Source organism: Heloderma suspectum, chromosome 1, assembly GCF_057233095.1.
Source record: "Heloderma suspectum isolate Gila_16-S chromosome 1, 16-S_ref, whole genome shotgun sequence".
In the NCBI taxonomy this organism is placed as follows: domain Eukaryota; kingdom Metazoa; phylum Chordata; class Lepidosauria; order Squamata; family Helodermatidae; genus Heloderma; species Heloderma suspectum.
In genome coordinates this window covers 378,364,749-378,382,127 of record NC_139458.1, presented here as the reverse complement: position 1 = coordinate 378,382,127, position 17,379 = coordinate 378,364,749, and the positions used below count along the sequence as shown (strand labels likewise).

The 17,379-nt window shown below is 40.4% G+C and overlaps 1 protein-coding gene across 9 annotated transcripts in view; it reads right to left on the bottom strand.

Moving 5' to 3' along the window:
- Positions 1 to 411: 411 nt before the first annotated feature.
- The window catches only part of BIRC6 (baculoviral IAP repeat containing 6), a 188,197-nt gene continuing 171,229 nt past the window's right edge, over positions 412 to 17,379 (bottom strand). For all 9 annotated transcript variants that reach the window (XM_084828379.1, XM_084828376.1, XM_084828377.1 and 6 more), the window contains 6 exons: positions 16,033 to 16,250; positions 15,073 to 15,234; positions 14,448 to 14,525; positions 9,564 to 9,752; positions 3,238 to 3,372; positions 412 to 1,107 (listed from right to left, as the gene is read on the bottom strand). In XM_084828379.1, coding sequence (XP_084684505.1) covers positions 928 to 1,107; positions 3,238 to 3,372; positions 9,564 to 9,752; positions 14,448 to 14,525; positions 15,073 to 15,234; positions 16,033 to 16,250 — 962 coding nt within the window. In that variant the 3' untranslated portion in view covers positions 412 to 927. The remainder of the gene's footprint in view (positions 1,108 to 3,237; positions 3,373 to 9,563; positions 9,753 to 14,447; positions 14,526 to 15,072; positions 15,235 to 16,032; positions 16,251 to 17,379) is intronic.

Here is a 17,379-nt window from a genome sequence, read left to right as displayed (position 1 = left end):
TGACTGAAAAATTAATTGACACATTGCTCTAGAAACAAAATGCATAGCCAAAATAAATATACATTTTAACGATTATGTATTAATAGAGATTAGTCAAGCTTTACAAAGTGCCTAATGACACCAAAAGAGGTGTCCTTATTTGAAAATATTTAAATGAATTCATTGTCAAAAATCCTTCCGCTGTTCTTGAGCAGAAGTCATCCAACTGTTAACAAAGAGCAGAGAAAGATGAATTCAGCAGTCCACATTTTGGCTGAGGTAAAACCATGTGCATTTATTTCATCCGCATTTTAGAATTAGTTAAGCATAAAATTAAATATGTTGACTGTAATAAATTCAGTCATACAAGTGCAAGTCTCCAACTATAATGAATTTATGGCAGATTATTTTAAAAAAGGTACCAGTAAATCATAAGAGGGAGCATGTCCATTTGACCTTTATTGAAGTATACAGGAGGTTCTCTTTAGAAATCAAATATGAGAATGGAGATATGGCCAAACGTAAAATCTATCAAATTCAGTGAAAACTGTCGGACTTTAAATAGTAGCTGTAAGAATGACCAATATATATTCTTTGTTACAACCGCCCTCACTCTACAAGTAAAAAAAAAATAATAAACATTCAGTAAACATTCTTTCCTAAGGTAGCTTCCCTTATATATCAGTGATTTATCCATTCTTGTATACATAACTTTTTAAACATACCAATCAGTGGTTCTCACAATTGGAAAATAAAAGCACAAAAAAGTTTACACTCTTGTACAGGTAAATAAAAGATCATCTTGAATTAAACTGTATATCCTGAAGGGCATAGTATAGTTTTCAATTTCATTACCTATTACATAATTAGCTTCTTAGATACAAATATTGACATATTTGGCTTGTGCTTGAAAGCCTTGTGTGTCTATCAAGTCCATGTCAATGCAGCTCATAATTTGAAGTCACTTGGGAGGTCTTTACTGCTGCTCGGTTTGACTTGCTCATGCAACAGAGCATCTTCAGCACTTGTCATAGCACTGCACTTCTCAGCTGAATCATCAACATCTGGGTCCAGGCCTTCAGGGCAGGGGAGTTTCTGAAGCTCTTCCCGCAACTGAGCTGTGTGACGCTGCACATACATACAAATGCATAGTGAGGAAAGGTTCTCTTTCACAGCAGTGTGGGAACTCATAGTTAGATGTTGGTACAGACAAATGAGAACCCATCACCATAAAAAACATAATCTTTACATGGGGCAGTATCCAACACTGCCAGTCCGCTTACACTATTGACGTACCCCTAGCATAAGCGACCTTTAGCAGTATGCCAACAGTGTAAGCTGGCGCAACAAGCTCTCCAAGGAAACCTATCATGCCAGCTTATGTTGTTGGCATACTGCTAGGGGTTACTTATGCTAGTGATACATCAATAGTGCAAATGGGCTGACAGTGTTGGATACTGCCCATGATGGTTTAAGTTAGCAGCTTTTGCTATTCAATGCTGCAACCAAGGACAAGCAGGACCTGCAGGAAGATTGTTAAGGCTGCAGTCTTATTCCACTCACCTGGAAGTATTTCACGGAACCCAGTAGGGCTTACTACTGAGTAGACATGTATAGGATTGCACTGTAAGAATAATTCTGTGCAGTGGTCTATGCACTGAAACCACAAAGCAAGAGCTAGATCTGAAAACAGCAACTCATGGAAGATAGATGCCCTCGAAATGCAGAAAGCTACACAGCCATACTGGTTTAAGATTTTTTTAGTTTAAAAAAAACTACTCACAAAATGAATTAATGTGCATTTTAATTCTATTTACAGTGGTTATACCATGCCATGTCCTGTATACTGTTTCAACCCTTCATTTCCAAGACCTTTCTCCTTTTCCTAGCTATTAATGTTCCCCAGTAAGCTTATGTATCAGAACAGACAGGGGAGCAGGACAAAGAGCAGAGCTGCAAAGATTTTAATTTTGTTGTTTTTGAGATGCAGTTATTTTTACACCATGCAAGACAGAATACAAGGCTCCACTTTCTGATGTGGGTGGTTTGTTTGGGAGAGTTTTATACCATCTGCAACTGCTCTACAGCCTCCTGAAGAGTAACGCATGCTTTCAGATGCAATTGATCAGTCTCTAAGCAACTTGGACTCAGCAAGGCTTACAGATTACCTCTTTCACTATGGGACATTTCACACATGCAAGCATGTCACTTGATTCTTCATCACTGCAGCTGAATATATTAAATGACATTGAAAAGCACTGTGTCTGAAGTGGTATGATTAGTCTGTGGTTTAATCAAGCACAGCTCACACTTGCAAGTCACTACTTGATGCTGAAGACATGAAGGCAATGAACATGCAGGTGTGAATCAGCCCTTTGTCCTCTCATTATAAGGTGACAACAGGACTTTCAAGGTAACGGTGCCCTTGACTGTTCCATCCACATGCCAAGATCACACAAAGCAGCAGAGGCAAGGATTTACAAGCGTTAAGACGTTTTTATTCGGGCCGGTTTTGGTGAGCAGTCTAATTGGAGAGGTGGTGGGGTTTGAAGCTTACTTAATGGGGCAAGCTAGAAAACCTTACTGGACATACAACCAAAGCTGGAATTCTGTGTTATGGCTGACTCGTGGCTGCCAAAAGCAGCAGGCCCCACATGTCCCCCTCCTATTGCTCTGTAGTATTTAGCAAGGCAAAATGTGTAACGTGACATCATCACATTGTGATTTCCACACTCCTGTGCTGCGCTAGCTGCTGTTGGTGGAGGTAGGGAAGCCTACAATGCCATGAGATCAAGTAGCACATTTTGCATTATTACTCATTATCGGAGGAAGGGAGGGAAGAGGAAACACAGAGCTACAGCGTTTGGTAGCAGCCACCTACCAGCTGTGACATTCACTTCCACCTTGACACAGATGAACTCCTGCTTGTCAAAATACCTTAGATTTGGAAAGCTACCAATTACAGTGCTTTACATAAAGATCTGATTTTCATAAAATGATGCACTGCAATATGTTTTAAGGACAAGAACAGCCCATGGGGGTGAGGTGGGAGGAGGAAAAGGAGAAAGGTGGAGGGAAAATGTTTACCCAAACATTTTTGACCTCAAATGGCCATCATTCAATTCTTTTAAAGACCTCTTTTCATTACCTACTTTAATATAAGCTGCACTGAGGCATTCACAAGGTTTTACTGAAGACCACCTTGGAGTGCTAGACTCAGCCCCATGAGAAGCAAGCAATCACATCCAGGTGCCTTACCTTTAGAGCTGCAGCGTGATGAGACATAGTCCTGCCTACCCGTTTATCGCTGCTATACTGCTGTATATCTGCTATCCACTCCTCACACTGAGCCATGATCTCTACTCTCTTCAAGTAGAAGTGTTTATGTATAACCTGTAAGAAGAAGTGACAGACTGGAGATGAAATAAGATCAAGCTACTGATTTAAATAGAACATTTTAACTTACCAAAATTGTGTACCCAATGCTAAGAACTGACAAGCATTCCATTGTATTATTCTGCTAGTGTGTGAATGTCAGGCACAGCATGAGGCTTGGTTCTTAAGGAGATTTGCAGCCCAATCCTCTCCACGAATACTCAGAAGTAAGCCCACAGAAGCCAAAGTGCTTAATTCTGAGCTAAGTGCATAGGACTGCACCCAGAAAGTACAACATTTAGCTACTAGCAGTGGTCAACTCCATACAAAAATGACAATTGTATAGGACTATCATGTTCTGTTATATCATTGTATGTACTTGGGAAGACACCCTAATTTCTTTGCCACATTTCCTTCCTTTGTGGAAGAACCACCTCAGCCATAGATGTCTGAATAGATTTAACAATGCCCATAATAAGCATTAACAAACTGAGAGGGCTGCCTAAATGTCCTGTCTCTTCCGATATCAGCTCTGAGGTTGTGGAGTTAAATGTGGTCTTTGCAAGGATGGAACATCCTTGATTACGAACCCAACTAGCTATTGCAACTTTCAATAAAAATTAGTATCACAAGTAAATGGTATCATCATACGAAAGGGATGATATCACTACAAATTCATTTGAACTAATTAAAATTGTGGCATTTTACCAAACCCAGACTAGAAATCTACATACCCTCCCAACACAGAAATACAAACACCAGTAATAGAGACTCTAGCTAAAATGTGCTCTTTTCTCTCTGCTCAGAGCAAAATTCCCTAAAGAGTACAATACTGAGGGCTGTATCCAATGGAATCATCCCACTAGGACAAAGTTTCTGCTGCTCACAGAAATCTTGTTTTAAACTTTGTACAAGTCTCAAATCCAATACTTTGACTTCACTTGCACAAAGTGTTGCATCACTCATTATGGCTTCATTAGGCTAGGTGTTAGTTGTGCTAATTCTGCTAGCAGTTGTACAACTGCTAGTGTAATGCCAACTCTTGTAAATTTTCCAGTGGCATAACACTGGGTCCCAATGTTTTTAAAAATAATTCTGGTATTTCAACCTCTTGCTTGAGTGGAAGCAACGTATCCATAAATAAGTAAAAGAAATTCTTCTGTTAGCATACTGGCTCTTCTGGTACAGTATTTTTCTGGCTCTTATGTACCATTGGTATATGTCATTTCACTGAGAAGAGTCTTACTTGTGCAGTACCTTTAACCTTTAGGAAATACAATTTTTACGTGACTTCAGAAGCAACGTTGCTTTAATCCATTACATGAAGAATTTTCTTTAAAAATATATATTTTCATTGCTTTTAAAATCTAATTCAGTCAATTCTTCCTAACAATACAACTGTTTAAAATAATGAATCTGCAGCCTGCAACTGTTAGTATCCATCTATAATTCATAGGGGGGGAGGGTTAGGCAGTTTGACTCTGACCCCCCGTAAACGATTTCGTTCATTATTCCAGACTGAACTTCCCATGCTTGGTAATATTTATATATGTCATAAAACAGGATGGCATAAGAATGAAATAACTGGTGATGGTTCTAGGGCCAGTTTCTGTTGCCATTTTTTCCATGGGGCCATGGCTGCATTTAAAAAAGGATTGTGAATTAGGCCTGTCTTTTTCCATTTATCTGTTTCATCTTGGTCTGCTTTAGCTATTTCGATTCCAATATGTGGCTGAGTTCGTGTCATGCCCCGACTGGAGGAGTCCTCCTCAGAGGCCTCGGAAGACCAGGGACTACCACCAGAGCGACAAGAGCCTGAACCCTCGGGGGAGATGGCTGCAGGGCCATCCCTGTCAGGAGAAAGGGGCTAAGATGGTGTCTCTTAGTGCTTCATTTGCAGTGATATTATTTAACGGTACCATTTAGCAATGACATCTCATGGCCTCCCCTTCTGGAGGCTCAGAGGAGAATGCCCTGTGAGCAAAGACTACGTCCTGTGGGGTTATTTTGAGATCTGGAAAATTTTCTGCCAACTAACCTGTTAGAAATTTAATTGTGTCTTTACCCTTCACAGGCTCTCTTATACCCCTCTGATACACAGACTGGCCCTTCTGTTTCTGTCTTCAAGTGTCTCCTGCATTTGATTTGACTAGTTTTTAATTTTTTTGTTGCCTCAGCCCAAGATCCATAGCATTATCGGCTGTTTTAGATATGATGGTTGGTGTAGATGAGGCTTTTATTTTTTTGTTTTATAGGTTTACTCATCTCTAACGAGTCATTTCGAAGTTGCTTTACTATCACTGCCATAGAGTCCTTAGGCCGTTGAGGGCCTTTCGTTGTACATGTGCATTCACTATGGCAGTGCACATGCATCATTCTTGATCCCTTATCTACAGTTAAGGAACTGGAAGTGGAACACAAGGTCAGGTACCACTGCACTGACCTTAATTACAACTGAAGCTAATCAAGGATCAAGACCTGGTGTTAAGGCTAGCAAGGATAAGGCAGGGGAATGTGTGAGGGAGAGGGGAAGGGCTGGGAGCAAGCAGTCCTGAGGTGCAATCCACGTCTCTTAACTGCAGTGGAAGGAACTGGAGCACTGTCTGCACTGGCTCTATATGTTCCATTAGGTTAATTTGATGTCTGATATGCTGGCATTCCACCAGAAAGCCAATGGATCAAGTATGCTGGAATATTATGCAGTGTGACTTCACACACCTCTAATCTCCAGGAAACTAAGATCACGTCTATTACATATAATGAGCATTTTACAGATCTTTGCATTATAAGGACTGGGGCAAGGTGTCTGCATTATGGGGGAGCCAGAATTACGACACTACACAGAATTGCCTAGACATTACCAAATTATAATAGTGAAAGTATCTCAGATTTTGAGTACCATTTCAAATCAGGTATGTGACTGGCAAACTGATGAGAGAGACAAGAACTTTTGTAGTTGTGGGGCTTGAACAAGTCTGTGGCTGTGTATTACCTATTTCTGCCTCAAAGGCAAGCCTGCAAGGTCACTTCCAAGTTTTGCAATAAGCTAAGAAAGGGTATCTACAGATAATACAGAGAGAATCAGAGCCAAGTATGTATTTCATTACAGTGTCTTAAGTGCTTAAAGCCTTAAAAAGTAGAAGCTAGCGCTCTGGCTTGTCCTTGCTGTGCTGTACAGGGTCAAAGGCGTTTCCAGTGTAACGTTGAGGCTCTTCATTACTCTCCTTGAAATCAATGATTCAGCTCCCACTGCCAGCCCCTGCAATTACAAATGCCTTAGGCAATGTCACACCTAACACAGCAAGGAGAAAACCACAAGGGAGTGTCAGTGAATAGGATTTAACTACTTCCTTGGCAGAAAGGATTACTGGCATTCTTGTATTGCCCTCTGGCCATAAAGAGCCTGATTCTTTCAATGTAAACTCCGCTAATCTAGAACACCAGTCTCGCTGCAAGGAAGGGCGGGCGGGGTGGGGTATAATCGTCGCCTATGGCAGAGGTGGGCAAGACATGGCTCAGGGGGCGCATGTGGCCCCCGCTAACCCCAAAATTGTGAAAAAAACACCATCAAGGGGTGGGGGAAATGGAGTTTGGAGCAGCTATGCAGCATTAAAGCAATCTAATTACCTTGTTCGCAAGTAATGTTGACCCTTTTAGTGCTCCGTAGGCACTGCAGAGAGCCAAAAGGGTCAAAACTAGACTGTAAACAAGCCAGCATGGTGTAGTGGTTAGAGTGTTGGACTGGGACTCCATAGATCCGGGTTCTAGTCCCCACTCGGCCATGGAAGCTCACTGGGCGACTTTGGGCCAGTCACACACTCTCAGCCTGACCTGCCTCACAGGGTTGCTGTGAGGACAAAACAGAGAGAAGGACCATGCAAGCTGCTTTGGGTTCCCTTCGAGGAAAAAACATGGGATATAAATATAATAGTGGCAGTAGTAGTAGTAATATTATTGGCCTTTTCCGCACTCTGTAGGTGCTCCAGATGAGCAATTTATGCTGCTGCTGCTGCTGGGGGGGAAGGGAGGCTGGGACAAAAATGGCCCACGGACCTCTCAAAGATGCCCAGCCTGGTCTATGGGCATGTACTGCATGTACAACTCAAGTTTTCATAACCTGAAGTAGAACACTAACCTATCAATAAAATGGAAAAAAATATTTTTGGCAGTGAACAGAACTAATTTTATTAATTCAATTCATCCTTTTATATAAGAAGGCTTAAAAAGCAGGTTACAATATGTGAGAAATACTGCATCTTTGGCTCAAGGTTTTCTTTAAAAAATTATATAATTTACTAGGCATGCCCATATCACCATTATTGCATTAATCTATCTCAACCCAATTTCCTTGGATGCTGGGCAAGGTATTAAATTCCCAACTGGAAAATAACCTTAATTCTGACATGCACACCTTTATAGTCAATTAGAGGTATGAAATTATCAAGGAAAATTTATGACAAATGTCACAACTCTTGCCGGGCTACATTATTAGCCAATTTACCGCAGTATCAAATAACACTGGGAAGAAAGTACATCATAGCCATATGACACCTTAATTAAAATACTGAAATAAAAGGGAATCTTGATGAATTGCCGCTAGTTAGAAAAACTATATTTTTCTTTTTTTTCTGAGATTTTTTTTGCGTATTTTAAAAAAATCTGTAGATCTGTTTTTCCGGAGACTTTTCTGTTGTGGGTATCTGCACTTCTGGGCAAAAGAAGAGAGCTAAGCACTATCATTAGAAATTTACGCTTAAAATATACAACTGACTAGCCTTTAAGTTGACCACATTACGTACCTATCATCCTCTTGTCACACAACTCACACCAATGTGGATGGCCTCTGAAGCTTGGGATGGACTTAGGATTTTTTTAAAAAATTGCAATGAACTTTTGTTATTTTAAGTAGTGACTGATAAGCAGGGTAGGGTATTTTAAGATAGAAGCAGAGATTCTGACCAAAACAGGGATTGCAGAGACATAAGGATAATATTTGAAGTCATTTGCATTTTGACATGAGTTCAAATTACACCTTCCTTCCTATTTATAACTGGACTCCTGAAATGTGGCACACAGAGACAGATGGCATTTGATTCTAATTGCAGGACATGATCTGTTTCCAGAAACAGAGGATTTCCCAGAAAGTGATTTCATGGGCTCCACGAATATCAGCTTTGCTTACAAATCAGCCTCTATTTGTCCTTAGTATCAACTCCCCCACAAGTCCTCTAGCATTGTGCAGAAGCTTTGGGAAGAGGCAGGGCTTCCTTTCATGCCTGAAGAGCCTCTCCTGCTGTTTCATCCCTCTCGTGAAACTGCTGCACCAGAAAAAAGGAAGCTCCACATCTCAGAAGGGCCTTCCAGCAAGCTCAAAAAGTTTGAGGGAAAGATGTTATCGCACTTGCTTGAAGATATAGATAAGCAGTGGGTTTTTTCCTGCTGTTTCTAACGTTCTCCAAGCCCCCACACAAATGAGAGAAGACTTTGCCTCTTCCTTGAGCCTTTTGCACTTGCTGGAAGGCTTGGGAGAGAGGTGCAATCTTCTTTCACCTGTACAGCAGTCTGGAGAAAGGAAGGAGCAGGAGAAGCTCCTGCTACTCCTTTCCTTCTCCTAACTGCAGCACAAATAGGCTGTCAGAGGCTGCAGAGCGCCCTCCCTTGTCAGAGGGCCAAGGACAACTGTACCTAGTGAACAGAATTACAGAACCCCAATTTTAATATAATCAGCTTATAATATTTACTAACATGCTTTGCGTCTCAGCTGAGCCAAACAAATCATCACCTACAACAGTGACATACAACAGTGATCTACAGAAAATATGCAGAGCAACAATACTCCATTCTCCAAAGTGATTTTGCCATGCCCCTAATTAAGGCCTATTACTAGCTATGATGGTTACATGCAACCTCCAGGTTCAGAGACAGTAAGCCATTGAATACCAACCGCTGGGAAGTAACAACGGGAAAGGACTATTGCCTTCATGTCCTGTCTGTGGGCTTCTCAGAGGCATGCATTTGACCAGTGTGAGAAACAGGGTGCTAGACTAGATGAACCATTGGTGCTCAATGATTGCCACGATAAATTTGAATTTATACCATATCCTTATGTTTTGTTTAATTTCAAAGCAACAAAAGTTTTTTCAGGATTCCTATATTTACAATGGTTGGATCACAAGCAGGTATGGCAAACTATTGCACAAAACACAAACCTCTTTAAAACATGGCGAGGGATTTCTGATTTGTTCAAGCATAGCCCATTTGACTGTTGCTTGCCGTATATTTCCATCGTATTCTCTGGAACTCTGCGTGCCACTTGGAGTCCCTCTAGATCTTTCATATCCTGGCTCATTGAAATAGGGCTCTGCAACTAATATGAGGGATTGCACAGACACCAATACCTGTGGAGAAATGCGATTCAAAGAGTTTGCAATCAATAAAAAGACATGCATGGACCAGCAGTATTAGGTCTTATAAGGTAATAGAAAGCACACAAACTTTCCACAGATCCAGTGGAAGCAGAATGATGTCCTGTCCAAACATAATGGATTATGGGGTGTGAGAAAGGATAGCCTGTTTGACATTCTAAAAACAAAGAAACACAGGAAATATGCACTAGAGTGACTTCAAAGGAGATAAAACATGACAAAAAGGCTCACAAAATGATGGGTACTGCTATGGGGGAGGAGACCTTTGCTTGTGTTTTGCCATTTCTTCCTTTTGAAAGACAATGACTGCACTCACACAATCGCTGCGGGTTGTCGTGGCTTATTTAAGCCACGATGATACTGTGGCAGCCACAGGTGCCATCCTGAATATTCAATCTGCAGCCAAGCCTTGTTGTGTTGTCTGAACCCAGGAATCATGGGTTTTGCGAGGGTTAAACAACCCGCAGAGAACCCATGGCCTTTTTTAGGGTTGAATATTTAAAATGGCTGCTGGCACATGCTGCAATCCACTGTGGCTTAAATAAACCACAGTGTTAGATTGTACAAACCAGCCCAACATGAGTGCTCCTGTGTTTGAGTGACACAGCAGGGAACCACTAATTTTCCCTGCTGTGAAAATTAGCCACTAATTAACTAATTAACCACCAATTTTACGGAAATTTTAAAAAGTTTAAAAATAATCACAAAAGCAGTGTGGGCGGAGGACAGACTAGTTGTGCTGCTAATCATTTATATTAAAAATTGGTTCTTATTAAACTTGAGCACATTTTCCAAGCAATGGAAAGCACAGTGCATATGCCATATCCTTTGAAACAGAAAGTTTTCCCTGAAGAAAAAACATCTAGATCCCACACAACAAAATGAACAACAGATGACAGCCTGGGAGGGCCTTTTCCTAGAGCTAAAATAAGGGTCTGCAAATGAAATAAAACTATCAATAAAAATATAAATCACACTAAACTCCATTATTTTTCTTTTCTTTTTTTATCTTTCACTTTTTCTGCACTGAAGAACTTTACAGAAAATACTGATAATATTCCTAACTATGTACCTCATTTTCTCAGGCTTCAAGGCTACTAGTTGTGAGCAGATTCCTTTAACCCCTACAAGCTACATTCCAAGTAATGGCATTATCTTATTCCTTTACAACAAATCCCTGCGGAAGTAAGTGCAGGTTACGATCAAATTACAAAGGGTTGCACATTACAGAATACATCTGAATACATAAATTAAGAAAAAACTTTCTTCAACTGTTAACCAAAACCAAGCCAGAACAAAAAAGTGAGGGAGAAACTAGTGGTGATTCAAAGCAGCTTTATAAACTTCGAGTGCAGCTGGGACTTCCGCTGGGTTGTATCCACTTAACACTAATGGGAAAAGTACAAGAGGTGATCTTTTTCCACTAGTGGTTGTGTTTTCTGCTAGCGGTTGCGCTAGTGAACCAACTAGCACAGGCAAACACCTAGCATAATAAAGTTGTAAAGAATTGTGAACGTGCTTGTGTGACAGTTTGCGCAAGCAGAATCAAAATCCTGGCTCCGACACTTGCGCAAGAAGTGAAAACAGGGTTTCCACAAGCAGTAGAAGCTTTGCGCTAGTGGAATGACACCACTGGATTCAATCCACTGCTATTTCCCCAGCTATTCCTACTGCTGAAGAGGCAAACTGCTGTCTTGTTTAAAAACTGCCTTAATTTTTTAGCAGAGGCAAGTGACAAATTTAAAACGGGAAGGAACCTGTGGCCTGCCACACATTGCTGAATTGCAACTCCTACCATCCTTGACTATTGGCCATGCTGAATCAAGCTGATAGGAGTTGGAGTCCAATTACATCTAGAGGGTGACAGCCTCCCCACCCTAACTTAAAAGAAAACTCCAGCTACATTTGCAGTTCTTCCTAATCTGCAATCATAGCTTTTGGGAATCATGGCCACTGGATTAGGATGTTTTTTATTCCAAGCTCCCATTTAGTGACTGAAATCTGTCAAAAGTGAATGAAGGCAAAGCTCAATCTGTCATGAATGTTGCTGTACCTTTCTACAACTAAGATGAAGGACAAGTTGGAAAAAGCATACTATTTTATCTGGATGTTGGAGAGAAGAATTTGCAACAAACACTAGCATTCTGCAGCTCATAAAACAACACTGTTTAATTGGTGTTTTGCTCTGCAGTCAATTTCAAAACACTAATTAGATAATTCTCTGGAAATGTAAGCTGTTCAGCAACACAGAAAATATGGCTTTTCCCTTATACAATTTCTTCTGTAAGACACACATTAAAGAACACCAGCAGCAAAAACAAATTAGTACGCCTTATTGAATGCCAAAAATTGGTTAATGAACCAGCCCTACTTTTTAAATATATCAGCTTGTAGCAATGGATAAAAATGTCTATATACCTACATTATTTTGGTAAACAAATCACAGTAACTAACTCATAGCAGCAAATAACTGAAAATATAGGCATATACAGGTGCTGCCTCCCATTCCCATACTCCTCAGGGGGATGTACATTAAGGGTTCCCTTACTCCATTGCTATCAACACTTCATGGCTAGGTTGGGCCTACCCCAGAAGTGTTGGAAAGAGTGTGGACAGCTGCAAAGTAGCTGCCGAGTGCTCTGTGACGTCCCCATTTCCTTCTCTCCGAAAGAGATCCCAGTCTTTCCAACTCCAGCTGCCTGAGACACAATCTGATAACAACCTGCGCTACAGCAGATGTACATTCACTCCTTTTTGGTACTTCTGGCTGTTCAAGAACCACTTCTATTTCATTTCCACACCATTATCTTTATTTCCCACAGGTTTGAAAAGCCACACCTTTTGAAAACCATTAACCGACTGTATATAATCAGGAACAATGCCAGATTCTGTTAACTCAGGGCTTATATGAAAAGGGTTACTGTTTCTTATTTATTGAGTACGTTTTCCATTATTTGCATATAGTAATTTCTCATCTTCATTTCTGAGAATCCATTGCAATCCAATACCAAAATGAAAAAAAGGAAAACACATAATTGGCTTGAGAATAAAGAAAGTGGAAATCTATTACTTTTAACACATCTTCAAATATAAAGATCTCATCATTTCTGCAACTGTCTGTATGCTATATATAATTGATCTAGATGTCTTGGAATTCCAATCCTGCCTTTCCACTCCAAGAAAGCACCTAAGGTGGTTAACATATTACTTCATTAATATCAATGAAACCCATTATCGCAAATTTCAAGAAACAACCAAAAACAAGGCACCACAGAACTGGTAGACAAGGGTCTAGAAGTGCAGGGGGCCACAAACACGAGCAATTTTCAGAGTCTTCTCACTTGCTTGTTTTTTGCATTTAATGGCTTGGATCCAAAGGTGGTATTGTGTGATCAGAAGGCACTTCTGTTCATATAATCGGATCCCCAGTTTTGAGCAATTTCCCCTTACTGATACAGCCCATGTGCCACGTGCCATTCTATTCAAGAGGGTTTCCTTATCTTCAGGAATGGATTTGGGGCTTCACAGGACTGCAGAGGGAAGGGGAAGGTGTGAAAGCCCCATGCCATAGGTTCAACCTTCTTCTGTTCATACAGTGTTAAGTTTGGCTCCAAGCCAGCTTCCACATTCATTTTCTTTAACAGCTGCAAAAATATCTATCACTTTAGTTTATCTGGTGAATCTCTGACAGATAAAGCCAGTGACAAATGACTAACATAGGAACAATATTGCTTATAGTTTGGGGTCTGGCCTGAACTGTGAATTCCTCCAGAATCAGGCATTAATGATAAAAGCTCTTAGCAAGTGCCCTTAAGGATGTTAAAACTGTCCAGTTTCATCCACGAAGGACATAGACTTAAGAACGGCTACAGAATCAGAGTTGACAGCCTTTTTTATATCAGTATTTTCCAAATCGAATAACTTGCCAGTGAACCATTACACTAAGGTACTAATATTCACAAAATAAATACATTAAAATACTTCCTACCCACTCATGAATATTAACGTAACATACATTTATTTCCAATAAGTAATAATGCTATGACAAAAGAACAATGCTTAGAATGAAGTCAGGAAAAGCCAACCTAGTTTATGGGGTGGGCAATTTGTGGCCCTCCAGATGTTTTGGCCTACAAGCCCCATGATCCTTCATCACTGGCTATGCTGGCTAGGGCTGATGGGACTTGTAGACCAAAACATCTGAAGGGCCTCAAGTTGCCCACCACTGCTCTAGCTACTTTAGGCATTTCCTAGACTTGTCATTACAAAAAATCTTCATTTAAACACACATCCTTATCTCAATTCTTGAAAAGAATAACTCACAATGTAAAGCAACAGCTCAAAAATATATTAAAATATATACAACAAACCACGACACCGTGATTCCCAAGTACACTTCTTAAAGTGCACCTTGAGTTGCATCATGTCATGTCACTCCAGATGGTCCCACAACTTTGGAACTGCACCAGAAAAGGGGGTGGAAAAGGAGGTCTTAGAAGCTCTGGTGTTCCACAGAAGTTCCTCACATGCTCTTCTGGATCATGATCTACATTTCTGCTTCAAATTATATTGGGAAATGTGGCACCATGCTGGAAAACAGTGGTACTGTTCTCACAGGCAAAAGTTTTGTTACACACACCTCTGCACTGAAGAAGAAAAGTCACATACTTGTAAAAAGCTTGATGTCTGGGGATTCCACTTCTCTTCTGGTCTTCCATGCCAGGTGTTAAGTATACTTAAACAAACCTGAAGGTAAAAGGTTTTGAACAGTGAAACATTTCAGTACATGGTCACAAACTATGTGTTATAGTTCTAACCCAGAAATCTGCACATGCAGCAGTAGGCTGCACCAACGCCACCATGAGCATCTCCTCTGTCAAGCAGATGGTCAGTGCTGTCAAATTTGATGGAACTTAGTCAACTCTCCTCCCACTGGCTCAAGAGGTGATTGGTGCTGCCAAAGCCAACATCACTATTACTACCCAATTTTCAGCACAGCAGGAGCTCTCTTTTGCCACCCTGAAAAATATCCATACATAAAGTCCTGTTTCCATTCAGTGGCAGGATCTGGGCATATGACTATTCACATTAGTTAGTTCAGTAGGCTTTTGCATGGCGTTGCCAGGCAACTAGAATATATCCTACAGTAAAACAGACTGGTTAATTAATAAAAATGTATACTTTATATGGTCATCCAAACAAATTAAGCCATGCATACCCACTTCACCCAGGATGACCAGAAAATACACTCTCACCACATTTGTCTGCAATGAGATTAAGGCAAATTATTTACCTTGCCATCGTTATAAAGGTTTGGATTGAATCTCACACTGTGTCCTCCAGTTGTTTCCAGATTCACAAGTGGAGGTGAATTAGGATAGTCTTGTGGAAAATACACATCAAATTCAAAGCAGCCATTTGCATAAGGTGTGTCTGCTGGGCCAGTTATCAAAACCTTGGTGAAAAAGTTAAAATAAAGTTACAGCGAGAACTTTGGGAAACTAGTTTGTTATACACAGTGGATCTGCAGATTGCCACAGAAACATCTCTTCTTCTAGCAATCGTATTTGGCCAGGTTCATCCTGACACCCCCACCCCCATTTTGCCTGTCTGACTGGCTCTGTGTTTACACAGTGTGTGTAGTCTACACTGTGTGTAGACTATTTGGCATGTCTACTCCCTCCACAAAAACAGACAGATACTGTCTGTCCACAGGTTACATGATTTCCCCCAGAGTCCACACTTCTCACTGGATTCTAGTTTCAACTCCACCTCCTCCTTTTTCTTATATTTTTGCCATCTCCACCTTTCCTTCTCTGAATCTGAAACGCATCTGTCTTACTATAAACAGGCTAGTGTGTATCCGAAGATTCTGGAACTGGTATTGGATATAAATACAGTCTCAACTTCCATTTAACAAGGAAAGAAACACACAACTACCCAAAGGGGTATGTACTGGGCATCCTGGGCCAAATCCCAACCTGCATAGTTGTCAACCAAGAAGTGAAAAGGAGGTATGGAAGAAGTGGCAGCTGTTGCAAGGAGACTTACCAATAGGCTAATTTGAGAGGAAAACATGTGCCCCTCCATATCCACCCCATCCTCAGAGAGACTTTCTGGAGAAACTTGGTGCTGACCAAATTATTATGAAGACAGACTTGAAAAGTGAGTAAGTAATGCTTGGGAAGACTCAGGTTGTTTAGCATGATTTATAGAGGTTGCAGACCCCAGGTTTTCTTGGAACACATGTTACCTTCATGATGTCTAGTCTCTCCTCATCACAGCGGACAAAGACACTGGATGAAGAGGAAAGTGGCAGTGATGTAGAGAGCGTTACAGCTTCTTGAGCAAGACGTCGGGCCCTGGCAGCGCTGTTTGCATCACTGGCATTTTTCACTTGAGACATGTAATGGTAATTTACTTTAAACACCAGTTTTCCATCGTCATCTTCAGAAACCATCTCAAAAGTATCTAAAATAGTAGAAAGGATTACATTTTAATTTAGTGGGAGAAAATGTAGTTAAATGTGATAAAGTAGTTAAATTGATGAAAAAAACGTAATCAGTATATAAACCCCTTTTCCACAAGTAATTTCAATACAGTAAGATAAAAGGCAGAATCAAGTGCTGTCCCCTCCGTTCACACATCTAAGTTATCCTGCTAGTCTTGCTTACACACTCTGGCACTTACATTCCGGTGATGCTGCAGAATGGTCATAGGAGAAAGTAATGTGAGAAATATTTGCCCCAGATGCCTTTGCATCTGGCAAGAGTCCTGCACCAACCTGCATAATAGGCTACCTTACAAATATTTAACCAAAATAAAGTTATTAGTCTTTCACATTTTCTCATAAATTGCTTAACACTCCTAAACTACAATTTTCATAGAGAAACAAATGATACATTAAAACGTATTATCACATGAAGGGTGAATCAGTTTGATTCTAACAGAAGAATTTGTGCTGAAACGCTGTGACTTTTCACTGATCTAGGGGCCTGCTATGGGAAAGATGAAATTTTCCCAGCTAAATTCAGGAAAAAGCAAACTGTGCTTCAGATACGAGATTTGGGGAAAAGGATAACTGCTTACTAAACAATTGTACATATTCAGGTTATGATACAAATAAGTGAATGTAAAATATTGTGAGAAGTAGACAAAATCTATGAAAGAGAACGAAGTGGTATCTTGTTTGAAAAACTTAAAGAAATGTGCTCAGAATTGCTGGCAAGCTATGAAGTAAATATATTACCCCCAAATCATAGCTGAGAACTTTGAAAAGTAGTAATTGTTAGATAAATTCCTCTTTTGTGGAAAACATGTATTAGCAGTTCAAAATAAATAATTTAAATATGAGAAATAAAATACAGGGTCTTCAGACCAAACATTGGTTCTCACAGAATGCAAGATTTGTCTTCAGGAGGACAACAGCACTGGCCCTCACACTGACTTCTCTGCTCCCTTTTGCTACAAGCTCAGTTATCACAATTTCCTTGGACCCCTCTTTCCTTAAGCACACACACACACACACACACACACACACACACAGAGAAGCTTCAGTCTCACGCCTTTAATTCATTATGCCTTTAATTCATTATTCACC